General features: G+C 42.5%; 2 protein-coding genes across 5 annotated transcripts in view; one reads left to right on the top strand and one right to left on the bottom strand.

The window, feature by feature from the left end:
• Positions 1-325: 325 nt before the first annotated feature.
• EPHA4 (EPH receptor A4) overlaps positions 326-26631 on the top strand; it is a 74260-nt gene continuing 47954 nt past the window's right edge. For all 4 annotated transcript variants that reach the window (XM_077290873.1, XM_077290872.1, XM_077290871.1 and 1 more), the window contains exons 1-3: positions 326-530; positions 5057-5124; positions 6825-7488. In XM_077290873.1, the coding sequence (XP_077146988.1) occupies positions 437-530; positions 5057-5124; positions 6825-7488 (826 nt within the window). In that variant the 5' untranslated portion in view covers positions 326-436. The remainder of the gene's footprint in view (positions 531-5056; positions 5125-6824; positions 7489-26631) is intronic.
• Positions 12333-21108, bottom strand: LOC143808344 (uncharacterized). The gene is made up of 3 exons (XM_077290874.1): positions 20995-21108; positions 19924-20034; positions 12333-12619 (listed from the first exon to the last, which is right to left on the bottom strand). Exons 1-3 carry the CDS (start codon positions 21008-21010, stop codon positions 12408-12410), a joined length of 339 nt encoding a protein of 112 aa, XP_077146989.1. The 5' UTR covers positions 21011-21108; the 3' UTR covers positions 12333-12407.

The following is a 26631-nucleotide window of genomic DNA, read 5'->3' as shown; positions in this document are numbered from 1 at the left end:
ACTGTACATGTACACGCAGAGTACTCTATATGTATACTGTACATGTACACACAGTACTATATATACATATATAGATAGATAGATATATGTGTATACTGTACATGTACACACAGTAGAATTACACAGCGCTCTCTGCACCGCTCCTCGTCTGTCCCTGTCTCCCTCAGTCTGACGGGCCAGTCCAGGTAAATGGGGCGGAGCTTGGTATTCCGTCTCCTTTTTCCCGCCCCTGTCACTGTGATTGGCTGGAGGAGGGTTGAGTGAAGGAAAAGCCCCGAGGCCCCGCCCCCCTGGCGATGTCTTGCAGCCGCACTAAAACTTGAAGCCTTTATTCCACTGGGATACTGCAGGGAAGCGGAGCGGGCGCAGAGTGCAGTCCCATCATCCTCATCATCATCCTCATCCTCCTCCTCCGTCCACAGCTCCAGCAGCCGCCATGGCTGGGATTATTGTACACTGCTTCTTGTCTTCTCTGCTCTTTGGCTTCACTTGTGCAGTTACAGGATCTAGGATCTATCCAGCCAGTGAAGGTAAGCCCGGGATCTCTGCCGATCACTACTGCTCCGCGGATCCTCTGTGCACGGTGCTTTTGGGTCAGGAATCCTGGGGACCCTGATAAAGTGGATTTATGGAGATCTCACGGATCTACTGCCGCAGAAGTTTCTCCCGGACGAGGAGCTCCGCACAAGGACAAAGTTTCCCGTGATGGCTCCTGTGGATGGAAGAGAAGTTGGATGTCGCCCTGATCTGGATCATCGGCCGCACTCCTGGGACCCGGCGCTGCCACCCTGACAGCTCTGCGCCGTGTGCAAGTGCAAACTACATGTGTTATATGTGTATGCGGATTACTAGAGGGATAGCCTGCTCAGATTATATGTGGATGGCTATGTGTATGGAGATTATTACACTGCACTGATTATATGTGGCTGTGCATATTCAGATTATTACACTGCACTATGTATCTACAGATTGCTAGAGGTCTAGGCTGCACAGATTATATGTGGATTACTATATATATATATATATATATATATATATATATATATATATATATATATATATATATATACAGAGTACTAAAGGTATAGGCAGCACAGATTATATGTGGATTACTATATATATATATATATATATATATATATATATATATATATATATATACACAGAGTACTAAAGGTATAGGCGGCGCAGATTATATGTGGATCTCTATGTATGTATATATGTATATATACAGATTACTAGAGGTATAGGCTGCACAGATTATATGTGGATGGCTATGTGTGTACAGATTATATGTGGATGACTATATGGAGATTATTGCACTGCACTGATTATATGTGGCTGTGCATATTCAGATTATTACACTGCACTGTATATACAGATTACTAGAGGTCTTGGCTGCACAGATTATATGTGGATTACTATGTATGTATGCAGATTACCACACTACACCATGTATATACATGGATTACTATGTATATATGCAGATTACCAGGCTGCACAGTGTCTATGTAGATTACTACCTTAGTATGTGGATTGCTAGATCCCAAGGATGTTCAGTTACGTGGTGATGTAAAGATGCGCTTTGGAAGACTATATACAGTAGATGACTAGTGGATCCATCCTGAGAATTCAACATGTTCTTGTGGATGAAGAGATCTAAATGTGGAAAACTGGATTACTAGGGAGTAGGATGTGTTTCCACTACACTGACTGTATGGGACACTGATGTCTGTGTATGTAGAGTACTAGGCTGTGTCCTATATTACTTCCTAGTGATTACAAAGTGTAGATGATCAGCAGATGACTGTGTGACCCTAGAAGATGTGTGCAGTGTGTGCTACATAGGTGGTGGAATAATAGAGGCATATGTGTATTATTGGGGGGAAATCTAGAATACATATAATAATTTGTGATACTGGAAATATCGGGAAATATCTGTATATTGGGGTACTGTGATATATCACTGGATTACCAGATTATTAGGCAGCATGGTGTGAATGTGGATTACTAGATTATTAGGATGTATAATGTTTATTTGGATTACTAGATAATTGGGATGAAGGATGTGTATGTGGATTATTAGATTGAATTCTGCCTATTTGGATTACTGGATTGGGTGGTACTCGATGTCTGTGGAGTATGGGGTCTGTCTGCAGGGCATGAGATGCATTTGGTTATATATAATTGTATATAACCAGGGCTGTGTACTGTGTGCAGGCAGCGATACCCGTGCACTGCCCACCCTGTGCCTAGGGGAATCCAGTGTGAGTGCGGTTAGTGGGGTGCCAGCTCCCTGTATTCTCCCCGGGTGGTGCGCCTTCTGCAGAGCCAGCTTTAAGTTAGTTAATCTGGATGCATGAAATCATACCGGTAGAAAGAGAGAGCTCTGTTAGTAGATTGAGGGTATAGAGCTTTATATTGGGGTGTATCTGGGGGTATATAGCTTTATATTGGGGTGTATCTGGGGGTATATAGCTTTATGTTATGGTGTATCTGGGGGTATATAGCTTTATTTTGGGGTATATATTGGGGTATTTAGCTGTATATTATGGTGTATCTGGGGCATATATCTTTATATTGGAGTTTATCTGGGGGTACATAGCTTTTTATTGGACTGTATCTGGGGCATATATCTTTATATTGGAGTTTATCTGGGGGTACATAGCTTTATATTGGGGTGTATCTGGGGCATATAGCTTTTTATTGGGGTATATCTGGGGCATATATCTTTATACTGAGGTGTATCTGGGGGGATATAACTTTACATTAGGATGTATCTGGGGTATATAGCTTTGTACTGGGGCATATCTATGGCATATAGCTTTGTACTGGGGCATCTCTGAGGTATATAGTTTTATATTGTGTATATCTGGGGGCAAATATCTTTATATTGGGTCTATCTGGGGGTTTATAGCTTTATAATAGGCTGTATCTGGGGCATATAGCCTTTTATTAGGGTGTATTTAGGGCATATAGCTTTGCATTTGGGACATATAGCTTTGTACTGGGGCATATCTGGGGCAAATAGCTTTATATTGTGTCTATCTGGGGGCAAATAGCTTTATATTAGGGTGTATCTAGGGAATATATCTTTATATTAGGGGGTATCTAGGGCACATAGCTTTGTAGTGGGGTGTATCTGGGGCATATAGCTTTGCATTTGGGACATATAGTTTTGTACTGGGGCATATCTGGGGCAAATAGCTTTATATTGTGTCTATCTGGGGCATATAGTCTTATATTAGGGTGTATCTAGGACATAAAGCTTTGAACTGGGGTGTATCTGGGGGAATATATCTTTACATTAGGATGTATTTGGGGTATATAGCTTTAAGTTGCGGTATATGCGGGGCATATAGCTTTGCATTGGGTACATATAGCTTTGTACTGGGGCCATTCTGGGTTATATAGATTTATAGTGTGTCTATCTGGGGGCAAATAGCTTTATATTAGGGTGTATCTAGGGCTCATAGCTTTGTACCGGGGTGTATCTGGGGGCATATAGCTTTATATTAGGGTGTATCTATGGCATATAGCTTTGTACTGGGGTGTATCTGGGGTATACAGCTTTGTACTAAGGTGTTTCTAGGGCATATAGCTTTGCATTGGGTACATATAGCTTTGTACAGGGGCATATTTGGGGCATAGAGTTTTATACTGGGGTGTATTTGGGGACATGCAGCGGTGTATGGGGTCCGTGTGCTCACATAGAGCTGTGTGTTGCATTATTGCGCTGAGGTGATTATATCCCAGCACTCATCCTCCAGGGTCGGCACACGGAGCAGTGAGGGGCTCCATTCCTCTGCTGTCTGTGGCGCTGTCCTGTATGTCGGAGCCTCCTGCTCTCACTGCCGTCTCTGTACTTGGTCATAGATTGTTTGGGGCTTTGTAAAAGGTGTAAATGACCTTGTATCTCATTTATATAGAAACTCCAAAGATGCGTCTGTGGTTATCTGTGTGTAATCATCTGTGTCCGTCCTCACATTCTGTAATGGTTGGTGATAATTTATTACAGGCCTCTGTGTCTCCGCATAGTGCAGGTATTAGGTGGCGCCTGCTTTCTGTGAGATGTGGAGCTTTGTGCCCATGGTGAACTTGGCAGCCATAAAGTTGCACTGGAGGCGGTGTGAATGCCGGTCACGTCTGCTTTCTCTTTCCCCTTATATCCTCTTTTTTGTATAAAATGAGGCTCATTGTTCTCATTGTATGTCCATTTACCTTATAAGAATCTAGATGGATGGAGGTTTCAGGGCGGCTGAGCGAGAGCGGGGTCTGAGGAAAGGTCCTGGAGATAGAGGACTGTAATGCTGAAGAATAATAGACAATGGATATCTATGGGTCACATTACTGCCTTGGGAGGACTCTGCTTCTATCTATTTATCTATCTAGTATCTATCTATCATCTATCTATCTATCTATCTATCTATCTATCTATCTATCTATCTATCTATCTAACTATCTATCTATCCTTCTATTCCAATAGTAGCTAAATGCCAGAATCGTCAGCAGTGATAATTGTATTTCAGCTGAGATACAGAATTCTCATTAATGTCTTGCAGATCCATATTCTATACATTTCTCCATATGGCCAGTAATAAATAAGTTTTTTCTATATTTTTTAACAAAGGAACATTTTTATTATAGAAATGAGTTGTGTAACTGACTGTGTGAACACATTATATTAGTACGTCTAATATATATATATATATATATATATATATATATATATATATATATATATATATATATATATATATATATATATATATATATATACATAGATAGATTTATGTATTTGGACTTGTAAGTTGAAAAACATGGTAGATATTGATATAGAAACAAGAAGGTTGTAGTGCTACCAGAAGCAGAGGTGCAGTACCATATCATATTCCAAGATGGAGCACGTAGACTATTGTAAGCCCTAATATTCCAAGATGGAGTTTCCAGATTTAACCATTTGTACGCACTCTCCCAACATGGAGTTCCTAGACTGTTGTGCATGCTTCCTTCTTGTCCATGTCACTCACAAGTGTCCACGCTCTTCTCTTTGCAGTTACCCTCCTGGACTCCAGGTCTGTACAGGGAGAACTTGGCTGGATAGCTAGTCCTTTAGAAGGAGGGGTAAGTCCTTGATTTTGTACAGTTCGGAGAAGGTAATGGGATGATTGACCCTTTGTGATTCACATGGGCTCATTTCGGGCTGATTATACAGAGTGGCCTATTACCGCTGCAGTTCTCCATATCAATTACCTTTTTCTGGGCCTGAAACTCTATATTTTAGTGGGATAACTATCACCGACAAATGAAGCATTTTTTTTTAAATGAGTGAATACTAAGATGATATTGGATCACCTGCCAGAATAGGAAGCAGTATATGGTTATCCATGCCAGGAATGTCTTTCATGTTATCTATGTTCCACCATTAGACGGTGATGGAGGTTAATGTCCCAGATTGGTCAATATTATAACTATTACATTTTGTATAATATTAACCCTCCTTGGATTCTGAACTTGACTTGTGATGGTGCATAAATGACATATATACGAGAAGTGAATGTGAATAGTTGCCTTTCCATAAGTCATCCATAGGGGAGATGGGCCCAGTGCATATACAGCCCCTATAGCTGGTCTACTGTCTCACATCTCCAGTTGATGCAGTGGTTAGAGCAGATTTCAGGGCCCAGGATGACTGACAGGCAGCTGGCATCGGATCCAGCTTATATTTGCTTGCCGATTGTTGGAGGCTTTACATTTCCGTAGCCCGTGGGGCTTTTGTTCAGAAGCAGCCTGTCCTTTTCCTACACGAGCCATGCAGGAGATCGGGGAGACTGAATCCCATACATTTCACGTTTCTCCTCCATCTGATGGTTGTTCATTATGATCTTGTGGAACATCATCATTTATCTCCAGAATCCTCTAAACCCTAACATTATTCCACGGCCTAATAATGGCAGATCCCTTCATGGGATGGATCACTCGTCAAGCACGATACTGGTAGATTGTCCAGTCTTGGTCCTTGACCTCCACATCATTGATAGAAGAGCGTCCTTTAGGATTGTTCTGTTCTTAGAATACACTGTAAACCTGTATATTTTTGACTCTCTGTTTTATCCATTTTACATCTCCGCATCAGTTAGGTATTTTATTTAGTTTTTTTGCCAGATATTCCAGCCCTGCATTATAAATAAACGTTTAATCTTGACAGTAACCTATAACTTGACATAATCTGAATGTCTTGCGTTATTGGTAATATCCAGACTGTCAGGGCTACTGTAATAGTTAAGTGATGCTGATTTCACTTGCCACTCTCCTGTCTCCCTGAGGATATGACAATTTCCTCCAAACCCTGCATACGTACGCTGGCTATTTATATACTGCTAGTGAAAAATTTAATAGTACATGGACAGTCAGAAATCCTTTTTAGTTCTTTCCCAGTCTTCACTCAGGGTCTCCAGTGAGAGAATGAATAAAATTTTATACCAAAGTTTCCTTAAATATTATAGTTTTTTTTTTTGGGGTGAACATGGTGATTTTTCACAGGACCTGTTTTCCATAAGGAAGACTGAGACAATAGAATAGTCCATTGATATTTCGAGTTCGGATCCAAGGGTTCATTTTTTAATGTTAAGCTTGAGATCTGTGATGAATGGGTTCAGTTAGTATTAGATTTTCTTTTTTTTAAATCAACCCGCTCTTTATTTTTTGTGTCCAACAGGGGGCGCTAGAAAAGGGTTCTATGGTTTGACTACGGTTTCTTTTTAGTTGTCCTGCTAAAGATATAACATAGAAAACAGGGTTTCTAATTATTCATTTTATTGCAGTGGGAAGAGGTAAGCATTATGGATGAGAAGAACACGCCCATCCGAACGTATCAAGTTTGCAATGTAATGGAATCAAGCCAGAATAACTGGTTAAGGACTGACTGGATCCCAAGAAGTGGGGCACAGAGGGTCTATGTTGAGATTAAGTTCACTTTAAGAGACTGTAATAGCTTGCCCGGAGTGATGGGCACATGCAAAGAGACCTTCAATTTGTACTATTATGAATCCAACAATGATAAGGAACGCTATATCCGCGAAACCCAATATATGAAAATTGACACGATTGCAGCCGACGAGAGCTTCACTCAGGTGGACATTGGAGACAGAATTATGAAGCTCAACACGGAGGTCAGAGATGTGGGTCCACTAAGTATGGAGGGTTTCTATCTGGCTTTCCAGGATGTGGGAGCATGCATTGCTCTTGTGTCAGTTCGTGTTTTCTACAAGAAATGTCCATTGACTGTTCGAAACTTGGCCCAGTTTCCTGACACCATCACAGGAGCTGACACCTCTTCACTGGTGGAAGTTCGGGGTTCCTGTGTCAATAATTCAGAAGAGAAAGAAGTGCCTAAGATGTATTGTGGAGCTGACGGAGAGTGGCTGGTTCCTATTGGGAACTGCCTATGTAATGCTGGGTATGAGGAGCGCAACGGAGGGTGTCAAGGTAAGAAACTCAACTGTATGTTTCCATCTGGTATTAAATGGTGTAATTGAATCTGACTTAAGACGAATAGAAACAAGCCATTAATTAGCAGATCCCCTGGGAGGGCTGTTGACAGAAGGGTTGTACACACAAGGCCAAGAGGTCCAGGTGGCAAGGGCTGGCACGGAAGGTAGAATGAACACATGGCATGGCAGAAGGAAGGGAGATACAGTCAAGTACTGGCTGAGTGCATATGACTATGAATGAACCATTGTCCTATCCAAAAAGTATATAATTTGGCTGGATGAGCTAAATTCTATCTATATCCACCTTGTAATACACCATTAAGTCTTAACGAACATAGTAGATATATTAAAAGGACTAAGGGTACCGTCACACAGTGCCATTTTCATCGCTACGACGGCACGATTCGTGACGTTGCAGTGTCGTATGATTATCGCTCCAGCGTCGTAGACTGCGGTCACACGTTGCAATACACGGCGCTGGAGCGATAATTTCATGACGTATTTGCGATGTAGAAGCCGTTGGTTACTGTGCGCACATCGTATACAACCTGTGTCACACGATGCAATCATGCCGCCACAGCGGGACACTAGACGACGAAAGAAAGTTTCAAACGATCTGCTACGACGTATGATTCTCAGCGGGGATCCGGATCGCAGTAGCGTGTCAGACACTACGATATCGTAACGATATCGCTAGAACGTCACGAATCGTGCCGTCGTAGCGATGAAAATGGCACTGTGTGACGGTACCCTTACTTAGGCCTTAATAACTGAGAAATTCACCCAATTATCCCCGTGTACATGATTCATCTTAAGAATCCATGGTCTTATGTTGATCACATCTTTGTCTTGGGTTAAAAAATTGGGTTCAAGGTCTGGATTTTTTGGGGGCATTTGAATTGTCCAAGAGAACAATCGATTGCCTTACCGCGGATTCTCTTCTGTTGGATCCATTGTGTGTGGCACATTGGTTGGTGTTGCCCAATGTGTACTGTGAGGTGTTAGTTTATCTGATGATATAAAAAAAATATATACTTGACAAAAAAATTTTTTTTTTTTAACCGAAAAATACATTGGTCTGCTAATGAAATAGAGTTTTCTAAGAAGCCACAGGTTGCCCGAGATCCGTTTAATTGGAAGAACTGTGAACTGCTTTTAAGTCTTGCCACCCTTTTGTAGCCCAGAGTGCCATAATCCCAGCACAGGTCCTTAAGCAAATTACTTAGGGTTCAGTTCTCTTGTAAAGCATTGATGGCACCAGTCTTCAATTGATTCAGGCTTCAAACCCTGTGTCTGATGATGTTGTGTGGAAACCTCTGATTAGGAGAAGATCATTAGCAGGCCAAATAGAAAACTCAAAGTGCACGTAGACCTATCCACAGATGTGCATAGTAGATATGCATAGATACATTTTATGTTCCATACTGCTATATGTATCTCATTGTGTATGGCCTGAGCTTTGTCGGTAATATTGCGTTTGATGGCTGCAGCATCTGGCATGCCGGACACCATTTGGCTGACTTTGTATCGTGCCCCTACTCGCTCCATGATGTCAGGGCACTGTGCCTGTTATTAAATTATCTGCATTCATTCCATCTCTCGGGGATTTCCATCTTCTATGTCCAGTTTGGTCATAGATCTTATACAGATGAAAGCTATGGGCGTAATTTTTTAGAAAATTAATTGTCCCAGTGAGAGGATAAGAAAGATACACCAGCCTGGAGGTTGTGACCCCTGCTAGCAGGTTTTTCCTTTACTGTCCATAGGAGGTTGGACACAAGCAGACTGAAGACAAGAAGGAGGTCCTGGGGTCATTCAATCCCTCATCTATCTTTCTCCTGTCATTCCCCGAGTCACAGCCAAAGATTGATTGAAATCTTCAGTTTGACAAAGGCCGCTGGCTCTCCGTGGACATGGGGTCAGGGGCAGAGAATCTCAGACCTGAAGGCCTTTGAAAACTACCTCATTGGTTTAGGAGCATCAGAAACACATTGATCCTGGGTCAAGTAGTCAAATACACACTCCCTTGTCTACAGTTACCTGATTAAGTCTAAGATATAATGTTTGCTGTAGGCCTGAAGCTATTCTTATATATTTATGATCTTCCACCGTCCTTGTAAAATCTGTCCTCATATCTGGCCATCCCTGATGTTATCCGTGATGTTGAGTGAAAGCAATGACACGTTGTGATGCTATCAACGCGTAAAGATAAGTAGTAACAAGACGAAAGCACTTGGCCTGTAACCTGAGACATTTGTGATTTTTGAAGTCTATTTGCCCCTTGCATACATGTGGTTTATTCTGGACATATTTTTCTGCAGATCATCTTTTTTTTAGTTGCACCTGCTGTAAATTTATAGGTGTGACCACCACAGACACCAGGTCGTTAGCAGAACTCATCAAATGTAACATGATCTGACAATGATTGGCAGATAAAAATCTCGTGTGTATGGCCCGCTTTACATATGGATGCAACTTCGCTTCAGTCTCACATAGGAAGTTGCTCATAGTAAGAGATTAGCCCTTTTCATGTTCTTATATGAGATGATGTCCATTCTAAAGGGTTTATTATTATTATTATTGCTACACAGGAATTTTCATTGGATTTTTTTTTAGTTTAAACTGTGTCTCCCCCACCCCCCACCAATTCTGGAACAGTTTTTTTTTTTATTTCTTCTGTACTCCTCCATTCCGAAGCTATACCCCAGTAATAAAGAGGCACATTTTCCCTACAACCAACTGGGCGTATACCACAGGAGTCCCTCGTGGGTGTGGCTGTGTATTGATTGGGCGGTATCAGAGTTCTGAGGTATGAGCCCTCGCGGGCAGGGTCCTCTTTCCTCCTGTACCAGTTGTTACCTGTATTGTTTAAGATTATTGTACTTGTTTTTATTATGTATACCCCTCCTCACATGTAAAGCGCTATGGAATAAATGGCGCTATAATAATAAATAATAATAATAATACATCCAGTTGGTTGAAAGAAAAATTTACACCATTATTATTGGGGCAAAATCTAAGAAATGAGTTGGAGCTTAAAAGCTGGCATATGTGTAATGTGTAAGAGCATGTTCACACCCGTTGCCATTTCAAAGACAAAACCTCCCAAAAAAACAAAATGAGCATGTACTAAGTAAATACTAATAGTACATATAAACATAAACAATATAGGGCACCTTGTCTACACTATTTAGATGAAAAAAGCATAAAAACCCCCTTTCTGACCTAGGCATTTCATCAAAATAGCTTCCCATGAACAGTACGGGCCCCTGTCCTGCTCTGCCCTTATCTACATTGAGATCAGCTGATGCAGGGTGAGGTTTTGATACTAGAGACAGGATAGGCCTGCCCTGGTTGGGTACACCTTGTCGCGGTTGGATGGCTTTTCCACTTTTTTGATCCAAATAGTGTTGACTGGGTGCACCATGTTGTTTACATGGGTAGCATGGTGGCTCAGTGGTTAGCATGGCGGCCTTGCAGCGCTGGAGTCCTGGGTTCAAATCCCACCAAGGACAACATCTGCAAGGAGTTTGTATGTTCTCTCCGTGTTTGCTTGGGTTTCCTCCGGGTTCTCCGGTTTCCTCCCACACTCCAAAGACATAGTGATAGGGAATTTAGATTGTGAGCCCCAACGGGGACAGTGATGAAAAGCGGACAGTCTGTAAAGCGCTGCGGAATATGTTAGCGCTATATAAAAATTAAGATTATTATTATTACATGTGCTATTGCTATTTACTATAGGGTATATGTTCATTTTGGGGTTTTTTGGGCTTTGTTATTATTATCGGGGATCATAACTTTGGAACGGATGGACACAAAAGAAAGAGTAAAACTGTTCCAGAATCAGATTAGCAACACCAATTGGAGTAGAGACTGTTTAAATAAAAAAGTAAATCCAGTGGAAGGTCGTCAATGTGTAGTAAGGACTCATTTCAGTGGAGCAGCAGGTGAATAATACTCAGCTTTGCAAACAATAATTTGTCTAACTACATGTTGATATCATGAATATTCACGAGTCTCATCACCCATACCAAATATACTGTCTAGGAAACCATTTGTATGTGTTATCTTTTTTCTCTTTTGTGCCTTCTGTCCTACTGAATGGAGACAGTCAGCTGTCCGCAGAGCTTCTCCTATTCTTCTATGGCATGGCATTGGTTTCCATTTACATATTGTATATGATTCTTTGTCTATATTCCCGAATGGGGATATACATAGTTTTTCTAGGATTGAGGCCTACCCCCCCTAGGTATTGAGGACCCGCCTGATTGGCATCAAATGCAAATAGATTCCATTGACAAGTTCAGAACGAGGAGGGGGGGGGGGGGTGTATGGAAGCAAAAGTTTGTCTCCGTTCTTTTTAAATCTGTGGCTTCCACCCCCTGAGAGAATGTTAGGGGGGTCCACAATAGGCTTTTCCCCAGTGTCTTTATGTTTAGTTTTATAGAGCAGCAGGCCATTGGTATGGAAGATTTTTTTGTTGGAAAGGAGGGAGGTTTGTAGGGGTTTACATTTATTCGCTTTTTAATAAGGGGCGAACCACAGGATAAACAGTAATTAGGACACCAAACAGGCTCGCTGAGCCGATCTAAGTTTTTTATTCCTATCAGCATGAAGTCTAAGCGGTTTGCTGGTGGAAAATTGGGTAGAAAGAGGTTTTCTTCAACGGTGCCATAGTTGGATCTTAAGTCTAAGGAACTATAAACCGTACCCGGGGAACGAGAGCTAACCCTTGCTGTGTATAGCTCCTTCTCCTGGCTCGGTGAACCCTAACGTCTAAACGCAGAGGAGCAAAATTATTTCATCAAGTCATTTAGTAGAACGCAGCACTATGGAGAATATTGTTAACGGGGAATGCCTTGACTTGGCTTGGTCTCCTCTTAGGATAGCTACCACCGCTGGAAAACATAGTCATCACGTATACAAAAAAAAGGGAATAGGTTGTAGCAGATGTATGAATAGTCCAAGTCGTGATTTTTCAGCGGTGTACTTTGCCTCGGCAGTGACCCTCGTCTGTAAGTCCCTAAAGAAGCCATTCAGGCTTGTGCCAAAAGAAAACAAATTATCTTCCGCAATTGTATTAGCGGGTGGTGCTGCGAACATAATGAATTTTCCAACGTGTTTTCCTGTAGAGGGAGAAAAAAATCTGAGTTATATTACGAGCTTTCAGCAGTTTTGCTTTGTGGCTGCATTATGAGGGATTTTCCAGCGTCCCATAGGTGCCCCCCAGCCCAATCCTCCCCTCCTTCAATAGCTTGTTTCCAGTTCAGCTTTGCTCTATGCCTGAACAGCGCAGGAGTAAAAAAGAAAAAAACAGAATTCATCTACTATAGAAAATCCGTCTCCTTTTTGGAGTGTGCCAGCAATGGGCCAAAACAAGAGCGGGACCATTGCAAATAAATTAGCATGTCAATGCCTGCCTTGAATCAATACTCTTTCTGTTTTCCTGTGCCCCTTTTTTTTATCACCCCCATCTGCTTTGTGTTTTTGGCACTCTCCTTTCTGTGCCGTGCCACCTTCACCCTCGGTGCAGATTTCTGGCACTGGTTATAGGAAGAAATAGCCCAGATGATCCGTCTGTGCTCGGAAAAGAGGATGTCATTTTATTAGAGCTCCACGGAGCAGAAGCAGAGGCTGCGGTAATAACGCCGGAGACGGTGCTGAAAAGGCCTCATTAACCCTTTTAGACAAGGATTACATTTTATCTAGAAATCGCAGCTCAGGAAGTCGCCATTGGCAGGGTTACAACGTCGTGTCACAAGTGATGCAATTTCCCTCAGCCCTAGCCTACAAATCTTCTTTTAAAAGTGAGTTTTTTTATGTTGCGTTTTTTCAGTGTTTGTTTTTTTGCTGTGGTTTTTTTTTTAATGCAAATTTTAAGCCTAATCTCATACACACATTAGTTTTATTTTTCTGGTTATTGTGGAAAACCGCAGAGTGTCACTTCTTTCAGGTATCAGATTTTCCTGTACTTTTTTATCCTTTTTTTTGGGGGGGGGGGCACTAAACTTTTATCAACATGCACAAAAGACAACAAAAATGTAGCAAAAAATTTGGCAAAACCTGCTTTTTGTAAGCAGCTTCTTAAGGCTATGTGCACACATTGCTGATTTTGGGCGTTTTTTTTCATGGTCTTTCCCGATAGAAACGCTATAAAACCGCAAAAAACAGCATACAATATGCATCCCATCATTTAGAATGAATTCCGCAATTTTTGTGCACATGATGCGTTTTTTTCCGCAAAAAAAAAAACGCATCGCGGTAAAAAACGCAGCATGTTCATTAATTTTGCTGGGTTTTTTTTGCGGATTTCCCACTATAAAATGCATTGGGAAATGTCCGGAAATAAACGCACCAAAAACGCGGCAAAAACACGTCAAAACCGCGGCAAAAACACATGCAGATTTCTTGCAGAAAATTTCAGGTTTTTCTCAGGAATTTTCTGCAAGAAATCCTGACGTGTGCAAATAGCCTTACTGCGAAGAGAGCAGGTTTTGCCTGCTGAAAAAAAAACAAAACACAGCAACGTGTGAACATAGCCTGAATAGCAAAACTTCAGCTTAAGGACTTATTTTTCCAGAAGGTGAAACAGTAAAACAGCGATCCCGGTGTAACAGGCCAAAGTAACCCCGTCCCAGATTAACCCCGGGTATAATTTGGCCTAGGCCAGAGTATACCCCGGGGTATAAACTGGCCTAGGCCAAACTATACCCAGGCATAAAATGGCCTAGGCCAAACTATACCCCGGGGTGTAAAATAGCCTAGGCCAAACTATACCCCTCCAGGCCACATTATACCCCCCAGGGTTAAAGTGGCCTAGGCTACATTTAACCCTGGGTATATTTTGGCCTAGGCCAAACTATACCTAAGGATGTAAAACAGCCTAGGCCAAACTATAACAGGCCACACTATACCCTCAGGCCAGACTATAGCCTTTTACTGGTTGCTATGGGATTTTACATGGCCACTTTATCCTAGCAACGCCCTGGATACGGTTGGAAAAGGGGTTTATCTACCTTGGGGGCACCCTCACAGCACTGCGGGGAAGCCGGGGAACCCTTTTACTGGTTGCTATGGGATTTTACATGACCAATTTATCCTAGCAACGCCTTGTATACGCTTGGAAAAGGGGTTAATCTACCTTGGGGGCACCCTCACAGCACTGCGGGGTGGGTGGGGATCCCTTTTACTGGTTGCTATGGGATTTTACATGGCCACTTTATCCTAGCAACGCCCTGGATACGGTTGGAAAAGGGGTTTATCTACCTTGGGGGCACCCTCACAGCACTGCGGGGAAGCCGGGGAACCCTTTTACTGGTTGCTATGGGATTTTACATGACCAATTTATCCTAGCAACGCCTTGTATACGCTTGGAAAAGGGGTTAATCTACCTTGGGGGCACCCTCACAGCACTGCGGGGTGGGTGGGGATCCCTTTTACTGGTTGCTATGGGATTTTACATGGCCACTTTATCCTAGCAACGCCCTGGATACGGTTGGAAAAGGGGTTTATCTACCTTGGGGGCACCCTCACAGCACTGCGGGGAAGCCGGGGAACCCTTTTACTGGTTGCTATGGGATTTTACATGACCAATTTATCCTAGCAACGCCTTGTATACGCTTGGAAAAGGGGTTAATCTACCTTGGGGGCACCCTCACAGCACTGCGGGGTGGGTGGGGATCCCTTTTACTGGTTGCTATGGGATTTTACATGGCCACTTTATCCTAGCAACGCCCTGGATACGGTTGGAAAAGGGGTTTATCTACCTTGGGGGCACCCTCACAGCACTGCGGGGAAGCCGGGGAACCCTTTTACTGGTTGCTATGGGATTTTACATGGCCACTTTATCCTAGCAACGCCTTGGATACGCTTGGAAAAGGGGCTTATCTACCTTGGGGGCACTGTCGCAGCATTGCATGGAGGCTGGGGAACTCTTTTCCTGGTTGCTAAGCGATTTCAAATGATCAATCTAAGGTACTTACACCATGTAAAACCCTATAGCAAGCAGGGTGCCCCCAAGGTAGATAAACCCCTTTTCCAAGCATATACAAGGCATTGCTAGGATAAAGTGGTCATGTAAAATCCCATAGCAACCAGTAAAAGGGTTCCTCGGTGTAACAGGCCAAAGTAACCCTGTCCCAGATTAACCCCGGGTATAATTTGGTCTATGCCAGAGTATACCCGGGCATAAACTGGCCTAGGCCAAACTATACCCCGGGGTGTAAAATAGCCTAGGCCAAACTATACCCCTCCAGGCCAGATTATGTAACTAATCTGGGGTTAAAGTTGCCTAGCCCAATTTATACCTCTCAGCTCATATTATACCCCAATGAAATCATTTGCATTGAGTGATATACACAAGAATTACTTAATGCTTCAACATTTTATTGAGAAACCAAACTGACAATTCTTAAAGAGTACCTCCCACTATACAAAACTTTTGCCCATGGCAAAAGTAGTTGTAAAGGGGGGTATTTGTAATGCATATGCATTACAAATACCCCCCCATTTTATAGTTACCTTAGGGGGGCTGCCCGATTACCCCCCCTCGCTAACCGCCGCTGCCCGTCTCCTGGTAGACGGGGTCCCCCTCCTGCCGCTAGGTGGCGCTGCCTCTCCATGCGCCGACGTCACAGCCAGGCGCCATAGAGGAGAGCGGCACCTGGCTAGTGCCGTTGGAGCTTGTAGAAGCAGAGCCAGCACCACCTAGCGGTGGGAGGGGGGGCAATAATTTCTCATTAGCTATAAGTCACTTATCATGCAATGCAATTATCTGGGGCAACAAATCGCCCAACAGTCATTCTGTGTATTATGACATTTAGTCTAGCATGTCCTTGCTACCAAATTAACGTTTAAAGCTAAACACTGATAACAACATTGAAATGATCGTGCTTATTTTCAAGATACAGTGCATGTTCAGTTGTTGACTGCAGATTGAAGCTTGCAGGATATGTCAACCAATCCATGGAGTCACCGACGTTTGTGTAGATTATTATGTCGCAACTCAACAGATTCGCCGTGGTCATGATCTCTGCATCAGTTGCCCAGACTCCATCACGAGAGATTCCAGAGATGTTCACATATTCATTCACATTTTGGTTCAAGTAGTCCTGTAGTTTTTTTGTCAAGTCAGTTTTCATATGGTGGATGACTTTATCTCTGAGAAGGGAATGGTTGTCCTCTGTTCCTGTCAAGATGTAGCTGATGGCCCGGAAGAAGCAGTTTCCATCACCTTTGGTTTTATATGTACGCCGTGGTTGTTCAAGGTCTCGTCTGCATCCACAGTATACAACCTTACTAAACGTAAGGCCAAGAGTGGTGCTAAGATACTTCCTTCTTGAACTTGGTAGTAGGTTGAAAGCCTTAGTTTGCTTATTTTTCTGTGTGGCAGAGTCACTGGAATAATCATCATCGGATGGTGGAGAAGCCTCTTTATCCTGGTAAATCTTTAGGTTGCTGGTGTGGTATGTGTTGCTTAATATCTTGCCAGTTTTGTTGTTCTTAAGTTTTACTCGTCCCTTGGTCAAGGATTCCACAACTAAATAAGGTCCAATCCAGCGTGGTTCCATCTTTGAACCTATGCGTTGAATACGGCGCTGATTCTTGATATAAACTATGGTACCAGCAGTGATTTCTTTGTTGCTTTTGTGTCGGCGATCAAAGGCACACTTCTGGTGTTCTTGAGCAGAGTGGATGTTGGTACTGACGTCTGAGTGCAGCTTTTTAAGAATGCTTGACAGTGTATTTAGCACATCAGGGGTGGCATGATCTGAAATGGGCATGGGATCCACCGTATCATCTTTTGAGGGATTAAGGTCCATGGGAAGCTTGGCCTTCCGTCCATACATGACCTCAAATGGAGTAACCTTGGTTGAAGCATGCACAGATGTGTGATAGGCAAACAGAACACCAGGGATGAATTGATCCCAGTTGTTTCCTTGGTCATTGACAAGCTTACTAAGAGCTTCTTTAAGTGTCCGATTATCACGTTCCCGCTGGCCATTTGTTTGTGGGTGGTATGCAGATGAAATACGGTGATCTGTTTGAAAATGTTCCATCAGGTTGTCAATGATCGAGTTTACAAACTCTCGTCCCTGGTCGCTAATCAGAGTCTCCATACAGCCAAGGCGACAGATAACGGAGTACAAAAAATTTGCCACTGACTTGGCACTCTTATCTGGGACAGCTGTTGCTTCAGTCCATTTGGAGAAATGATCAGTGGCAGCAACTATATATTTGTTGCCATTTGATGTTTCCTGAAGAGGGCCAATCATATCAATCCCAACTAAGCTCCATACTTTTCCAGGCACTGATATACTGTTGAGTGGTGGAGCTTCCTTTGTGATTTTGGGATTTATAACAAAACATTTTTGACAGGCTTTCACATACTGGTGAACGTCATTTTTCATTCCCTTCCAGTAAAACCGGTCAGAGATTTTGGCTAAAGTTTTATCTCTGCCAAAATGGCCCCCAGATATTGGGTTGTCATGACAGGCCTTCAGGATATTTGGCAGTCGACTTTTAGTAAGAACCTCCTTTTCCCTATGATAAACAATTCCTCCTTGGGCTCGATATGGCTTTGCTGTTTGTCTAAACTGGGACTTGGCATTTGCACGTTTCTCAGGAGGTAGATCGTAGGTATACTGAGGGTACCTTTGTTCTGTTGCAGTGTAGAATCTCAAAAGCTGGTCATACAATTGATCTTCCATGGTTGTCAAAATTGGAAAAGATTTGGTGTCATAGAGAGCAGAGAGGTGTCATAGAGAACATACAAAACAAGTTATCATTAACTATGCACTGACAGGACAGCGCCATCTACTGTCAGTTCAGATCTGCACACTTTTCAACAAATAAGCAATAGGGTGAGAAAAACAGTGAAGTGATAACATTATGGCCTAGAGAAATACTATAAAAACTATTTTATACCCCCTGGTATAAAGTTTATCCCCCGGGGGTATACTATGGCCTAAGTCAGCTTTTGAATTTTTGTGCTGTTTCCTTCCTCAGTAAAAGGGTTCCCCGGCTTCCCCGCAGTGCTGCGAGGGTGCCCCCATGGTAGATAAACCCATTTTTTAAGCGTATCCAAGGCGTTGCTAGGATAGAATGGCCATGTAAAATCCCATAGCAACCAGTAAAAGGGTTCCCCACCCACCCCGCAGTGCTGTGAGGGTGCCCCCAAGGTAGATTAACCCCTTTTCCAAGCGTATACAAGGCGTTGCTAGGATAAATTGGTCATGTAAAATCCCATAGCAACCAGTAAAAGGGTTCCCCGGCTTCCCCACAGTGCTGCAAGGGTGCCCCCAAGGTAGATAAACCCCTTTTCCAAGCGTATACAAGCCGTTGCTAGGATAAAGTGGTCATGTAAAATCCCATAGCAACCACCTAAGGGGTTAACCACCTATCCTTAAGTGCTGCGAGAGTGCCCCCAAGGTAGATAAACCCCTTTTTCAAGCGTATTCAAGGCGTTGCTAGGATAGAGTGATCATGTAAAATCCCATAGCAACCAGTAAAAGGTTTCCCCACCCACCCGCAGTGCTGCAATGTTGCCCCCAAGATAGATAAACCCCTTTTCCAAGCGTATCCAAGGTGTTGCTAGGATAGAGTGATCATGCTATATCCCATAGCAACCAGTAAAGGGGTTCCCCACCCACCCCTCAGTGCTCGTCAGTGCCCCCTAGGTATACAAAGCCCTTTTCCAAGCATATCCAAGGCGCCAAGACAACGAGCTGGCACGAGCAGGGCTGAAGATTTCATGTCACATGTGACTATAGGGAGGGGGTGGGGCTTAGAAAGGGAGATCCCTGGCGTCACCAGAGGTGGAGGAGCTTGAAAAGGAGCAGTGCCCGATGGGAGGGGGAGCTGTGACCTAGAAGAATGAGCAGCTTTCCCTCAGCTTACCCTGGGGGGTATAATCTGGCCTGGAGGGGTATACTTTGGCCTAGGCTATTTTATACCCCGGGGTATAGTTTGGCCTAGGCCAAAGTATACCCGGGGTATAATCTAGCCTAGGCCACTTTAACCCCGGGTATAGTCTGGCCTGGGGGTATAATCTGGCCTGTTACACCGGCCGTGCCCCCCGCCCCAGCGTGTAATCCTGGGCATTGCTTGTCCCATAGGTAATAGGCTGCGGCAGGAGTCATTGGGCTGATCCTCACACAATACATAAGGTGTCCGGTGATTCAGAGCCCTGGATCCTGGGTGGAGGGTGGAGCGCTCTCAGGAGGGTGGGCCCGGCCTGCGCCACCTTTGACGCTGGCCCCAGCTCTTTATGTTGTGTAGGACCTGCCTGTTCTCCTAATCTTCCCCTCCTGCATGCTAAGTACTGTACATGTTTGTGCTGTAGTAAAACAAAAACCACTTCCTTCCTCGGTATTTGTGCGACTCTTCCTATTACTGCTACTTGCTGATAAGAATTCATTGCTATTTTCACCTTTCAACTCCCTAAGGGAGCCCAAGCAATTCATTAATATCTGCCGCCTCTTTATGGAGGACCATGGGAACTGTAACTTGTGCCGGTAGTCGTCCTGTTTAACAATTGTTGCTGTTAGAAGCAGAAGAAAACACAATTTATTTACATATTAAACAGTGTATATGTCAGTGATCTACATATTTATTATATATATCTTTTTCTATTATTATTATTTTATACTTTTTTTATATACGTAATGAGCTATCTTAGCTGTTTAACTATTAACATTACGCTACGTAAATGTCCAGTTACCAACATATCTTTCTAGGAATTTATTACACTCGATAAGGCTATGTTCGCATGTAGCGCTGTTGCTGCATTATTTTTTTCTGCAGCCAAAACCAAAACACCCCTTTTCCAGCATTTTCAAGCCTTTTTGACACCTTTTTTTGCAGCCTTTTTTGGGTGCTATGTCTGCGGTACATAGTTTCTCTGCACATTCAGTTTTGTTGTATTCTGCTGTCATAACTAAGTCAACTGAAAAGAGCTCAGAAAAAGACAGATAAATGAGTTACAAACCTAGAGCTCCCTGATGGATTTTCAGTTAACTCATTCTGCAGCCTTCAATGTGCCTGTGGAAGGCAAATGGTGCTACATTTTTTATGAAACCTGTAAATGTTTTGTTAGCCCCAAATACAGGCAAATATATATAAAAATGTACACAAGGTTTGACAGCCCTTATACCCGTTTTTAATCATGGCATAGGATGCAGACCAGTCCTGTACTGTAGAATTAATTCATTTATGCCTTGTTTTCTACTATCTTCTTGAATGTGTTAATGTCTGTGTTTAGTAAACAAGGCGCCAATTTGCATTTGTAATGTGCAGGTTGTGTAAATAGGATCACAAGCTTTCATGCCCTCAGGTCCCTCTGAGCAGTTGGGGTCCGTTAGAAGGGATGTCAGTTCAGTGGTATGTTTGTTACTGTTCACACCTGAAATTGTCCCTAAATAGGAAGCCCTGCAGTGTGATATTTCACTGTACACTGTAAAACAGTTACAATATGGACACAGTACACACATCTACTTGTCACCTTGGATGACCGCCATGTATATTTGTTTGCCCAGGAAGGAAGTCGGAGGGTCAGAGCAGACATGACCGTGATGTTTGGGCCCTGACACATAGATCAGATCTGTAGATTGGGGAACATAATGGTCATCACTGTGAAATGAGAACAGATACCAAGTTACAATACCAGACCAGAAAATACACATTGCTACAAAGTAACTGACTATGTTACTATTATTATGTTGTGCAACCAATGTAAGAAACCTGACGCCAGATTCATCGGTCCTAATGATTATTTCCAGCATCCTCATGTGGATAGGAAAGAATTTAGCCATGAAGACACCTTAGAGATGTCTGCTCGTCAGGCGTTCTAGATACTGTGCCTGGCTGCTTGTTAATGGGTTAAAAGGGTTTTCCAGAGCCAACAACCTCTTATTATTGAAACAATGGGGGTTCAACTATTGACACCCCAGCTAAGCTGATCCAAAGGTTGTGCATCCAGCACTAGGGGTGAGGTTAAAATCCCAAAAGTTAATGCAATATATACAGGTCCTTCTCAAAAAATTAGCATATAGTGTTAAATTTCATTATTTACCATAATGTAATGATTACAATTAAACTTTCATATATTATAGATTCATTATCCACCAACTGAAATTTGTCAGGTCTTTTATTGTTTTAATACTGATGATTTTGGCATACAACTCATGATAACCCAAAAAACTTGTCTCAATAAATTAGCATATCAAGAAAAGGTTCTCTAAACGACCTATTACCCTAATCTTCTGAATCAACTAATTAACTCTAAACACATGCAAAAGATACCTGAGGCTTTTAAAAACTCCCTGCCTGGTTCATTACTCAAAACCCCCATCATGGGTAAGACTAGCGACCTGACAGATGTCAAGAAGGCCATCATTGACACCCTCAAGCAAGAGGGTAAGACCCAGAAAGAAATTTCTCAACAAATAGGCTGTTCCCAGAGTGCTGTATCAAGGCACCTCAATGGTAAGTCTGTTGGAAGGAAACAATGTGGCAGAAAACGCTGTACAACGAGAAGAGGTGACCGGAACCTGAGGAAGCAGTGGACTGAGTCTGGTGTGGAAACATCCAGAGCCACCGTGCACAGGCATGTGCAGGAAATGGGCTACAGGTGCCGCATTCCCCAGGTAAAGCCACTTTTGAACCATAAACAGCGGCAGAAGAGCCTGACCTGGGCTACAGAGAAGCAGCACTGGACTGTTGCTAAGTGGTCCCAAGTACTTTTTTCTGATGAAAGCAAATTTTGCATGTCATTCGGAAATCAAGGTGCCAGAGTCTGGAGGAAGACTGGGGAGAAGGAAATGCCAAAATGCCTGAAGTCCAGTGTCAAGTACCCAGTCAGTGATGGTGTGGGGTGCCATGTCAGCTGCTGGTGTTGGTCCACTGTGTTTCATCAAGGGCAGGGTCAATGCAGCTAGCTATCAGGAGATTTTGGAGCACTTCATGCTTCCTGGCACCTGCTCACAGTGCCAAAACCACTGGTAAATGGTTTACTGACCATGGTATTACTGTGCTCAATTGGCCTGCCAACTCTCCTGACCTGAATCCCATAGAGAATCTGTGGGATATTGTGAAGAGAAAGTTGAGAGACGCAAGACCCAACACTCTGGATGAGCTTAAGGCCGCTATTGAAGCATCCTGGGCCTCCATAACATCTCAGCAGTGTCACAGGCTGATTGCCTCCATGCCACGCCGCATTGAAGCAGTCATTTCTGCCAAAGGATTCCCGACCAAGTATTGAGTGCATAACTGAACATTATTATTTGATGGTTTTTTTGTTGGTATTAAAAAACACTTTTATTTGATTGGACGGTTGAAATATGCTAATTTATTGAGACAGGTTTTTTGGGTTATCAGGAGTTGTAGGCCAAAATCATCAGTATTAAAACAATAAAAGACCTGACAAATTTCAGTTGGTGGATAATGAATCTATAATATATGAAAGTTTAATTGTAATCATTACATTATGGTAAATAATGAAATTTAACACTATATGCTAATTTTTTGAGAAGGACCTGTATTTTAAAATCCTGCAGGCAGAAGTGGCAAGGCCGACGCATTTCGAGCAATGAACTTCCTAGTCCTGAGTTATAGCTGAGAGCAGCATTGCTCAAAATGCGTTGCCCTTGCCACTTCTGAGAGCAGGATTGTAAAATATTCATTGAATAAAGTTCTTGGATTTTAACTTCACTCCTGGTGCCGGATGTACGTCCCTTGGATCCACTCCTGCCTGAAATATCCGGAAGTTGTCCACGCACCCTCCCAGAACTCCCTCAGCTGTTGGAACAAGAGGACGATTTGTTGCTGGTGAACGACTGCGTCTTGTTTGTCTACATTTGTAATAACCTCCTAATGAGCAGTATAAAGGAAATGTGGCGCTGCGAATTCTCCATTGTTTACACTGCTCCATACACACATAGTGTTGCACATATAGCAGCACTCTGCTGGGCATTCTAGCTTTTTTTCAATGTTTATCCAAACACAACTTCTACTTTGTGTACAGTCCCCTCAAATAGCTGATTGGCGGGGCTGCAGAGAGTCAGATACCCATACCCACCAATCGAATACTGATGGCCCGTCCAAAAGTTTCAGGTAACAGAAAAATACCTTCAGAGTATGAAAATAGTTCAATTTCTCCTCTCTTGCACCACCTATTTATGGCTATCCTGCAAGTCACTGGCCAGCCCCCTAAAGAGAACCTTGCCTTGACTTCTAGCTCAGTCTCCACAGCCAGTGTCCGTACCTTTTGTGAGTAAAACCTCAGACCTGTAGACCAAACAGTTCACCGGTTCACTATGAAGTTGACTCGTACACTGTGCAGTTGACCGGTATATTATGTAGTTGACTAATAGACCACACAGTTAACCGGTACACCGTGCAGTTAACCGGTACACTGTGCAATTGACCGGTACACTATGCAGTTGTCCAGCAGACGGAACAGTTTACTGATACATCGTGTAGTTGATTGGTATATTATGCAGTTGACTAGTAGACCACACAGTTGACAGGTACACTATGCAGTTGACCAGTAGACAGAGCAGTTGACAGGTACATCGTGCAGTTGATCGGTATACTATGCAGTTGACTAGTAGACGTAACAGGTCACCGGTACACCGTGCAGTTGAGTAGTAGACCAAACAGTTTACCAAACTATTATGCAGTTCACCAGTACATTAAGCATTTAGCCAGTACAACACAGGGTTGACTTGTTCACTGCACAGTTGACCAATACTCAATGCAGTTGACCAGTACACTACACAGCTGACCAGTACATGATGCAGTTGACCAGAGCACAATAAAGTTGACCAGTCCACTACAGAGCTGACCAGTACACTAAATAGTGGACGAGTACATGATGCAGTTGACCAGTACATGGTGTCGTTGACCAGCACACAATGCAGCTGAAGCAAGACCCCTATTACAGTCTAATGTATCTACACACATCAATTCTTTGCAGCCTCATAGCTGTATGATATGGCTTCTGTCCCCTTTGATTGGTATTGGTTCTCTCATGTCCTTGGAGAGACTGCAACATTAAATCCTCTCAGGGTTCCCTGCCCCCTTGTAACATGGCTGAGAAACTGCTTCTTCATTATCTGCCTGGCTGTGCAAAGGTTGATTTATAAAGCATCCAGCACTAAGAGGACCCTGCGCTCATTAATAACTCAGGGAATCGAGGGATAACATCTCCTACCAGCCCTCTCTGCATAGAGATGAGCTTCCTGGGTTTCTGGAATTCACCTGTGTGTTGTGTTGGCATTTTTCCCGATTTCACGAAAAAGGAAATCCCTAACAAGTCATTTCTAAAGCGAAGCTGATGAAAAAAGCCAATTCACACTGATGAGGGAGCTCCTGATAGCTTAATATGTTGAGATGTAATCAATACAGAGGAGAGTAAAATTACAGCTTCTTCATATCTTCAGCGCAGCTACATTTCTTAGAAATATAATGAATTCGGAATTTCTTACCTGATCGATTTGATAACAAATGGAAAAAGGTAAATATTCTATAAAACAGCTGCTCCCGGCCAATATATCTGGTGAAAAGTAAGCAGGAAATATTGAGCCACGTACATGTCTACCCGATGGTTTGGTCATCTGGCGGGTCTGGAAGTGATTGTGGCCCTAATGCATAAACATGACCATGTAACGGAAGTCAATCAGAGCAATGATATGTTTCTTATGAGAAAAGCCTCAATTATTTCCAAAGGTCATCTACATATTTCTCATCTGTGTATGGGAAATGAGATATTTTCATTGCAAGCCCTACAGGTCCTGATGGACATATTTCTTATTAGGATGGGGTTACTAGTGGTAGATATTAATTTGCTTTCCTTTAAAGCCATTCACTTTGATTGGAAAAAAAATAATTACATAAGGTAAGCTTTACACATAGGTCTTCGCAATACGAAGGGTCAATTCCATAATCATCGAGATCTGGCGAAGGCTTATTTTCCATAGTAATTGCTTCATCTCGTGCTTGCAAACTTATAGTCTGGCTGTAATTGTAATACCAAGGGACATTTCATTTTTCGGTGTTATTAGTTATGAAATTATACTAAGTATGTCATACCTGTGTCCTGGATCTGTATCTTGAATATACGGCGAACACACTAAGTTCACGCATGGCAGATTTTATGGCTATTAAAGTAGCACAGTAGTGGATGAGATCCGCTAAAGTAGTAAAGTAGTTATATAGGGGACTTGGCCCCTGTAAAAATCATTTCAGCAGTATACATTTTAGTTTATTAATGGCTGAAAAATCGATTTTTTTTTTTAATCCATATGCAAATTAGCTGATTTCGGTGCACCTTTAGGGGCATTCCCCCTGATTTATTTGCTTGCCAATACTATAACCTATAGAAATGCTAGTGGAGAGCAATGGTAAATCAAATATTAAAATATAATATTTTATTACTTAGTAAATAAGGCTGGAGACACAGACAAAAATAAAGTACAAAAAGCATAATGACAAAAGACCTCTAAACCCATGAGAGGTGAAGGGACACGGCACATGTAAGACGAAAAATACATGAATAAATAGTGGACATGGAAAGTATGATACTGAATAATTCAAAGAATGTTTGAATCATAAGTGAACACCATGATGGAAAAGGAATACTGACAAAAGATAAACTGCAATATATGGCAAAGTAAAACTAGTGCTTATGCGTTATTTACCATATGTAAAGTGCCAATAGTGGTGTGCAAAAATGCTAAATTTGTGCAATTTGAATAGCAGGATCAATAAATTCAATAGTTTAGAACACAATCCATGATGATGAACAAAATAATAAATATTGACTTATGGTTTCCATGCCAAAAAAAAGCGTGCTGTGTGTCCTCACCCTCCAACGCGCGTTTTCCAAACACTTGCTCAGGGACTTAGCCCCTATAAAAAAGGTTCTAGCAGTATATATTTTAGTGTAATAATGGCTGAAAAAATCGACTTTTAATCCATATGATCCCTTGTTCCTGATAGATAGCATTTGCTTGCCCAGAGAAAGCACTACCTGAGTTTAGTGTACATCTCGGTGTTTTGGTGTTATGATGTCAGGAACCGCATGTAAGAGATGTCCTCTACCCTGTCTTTCTCGCTGAAGCTACACTGCTTGGATTCA

The sequence above is a fragment of the Ranitomeya variabilis genome, chromosome 2 (genome assembly GCF_051348905.1).
Source record: "Ranitomeya variabilis isolate aRanVar5 chromosome 2, aRanVar5.hap1, whole genome shotgun sequence".
Lineage (NCBI taxonomy): Eukaryota > Metazoa > Chordata > Amphibia > Anura > Dendrobatidae > Ranitomeya > Ranitomeya variabilis.
Note: the sequence above shows the minus strand (reverse complement) of the source record. Positions and strands in the feature narration are given on the sequence as shown.

Bases quoted from the DNA above. Each gene is read 5' to 3' on its own strand.
- LOC143808344 (XM_077290874.1), bottom strand. The intron at 12,620-19,923 runs GTGAAAATAGCA...CTCCCTCTACAG, and splicing joins CTCCCTTAGGGAGTTGAAAG to GAAAACACGTTGGAAAATTC.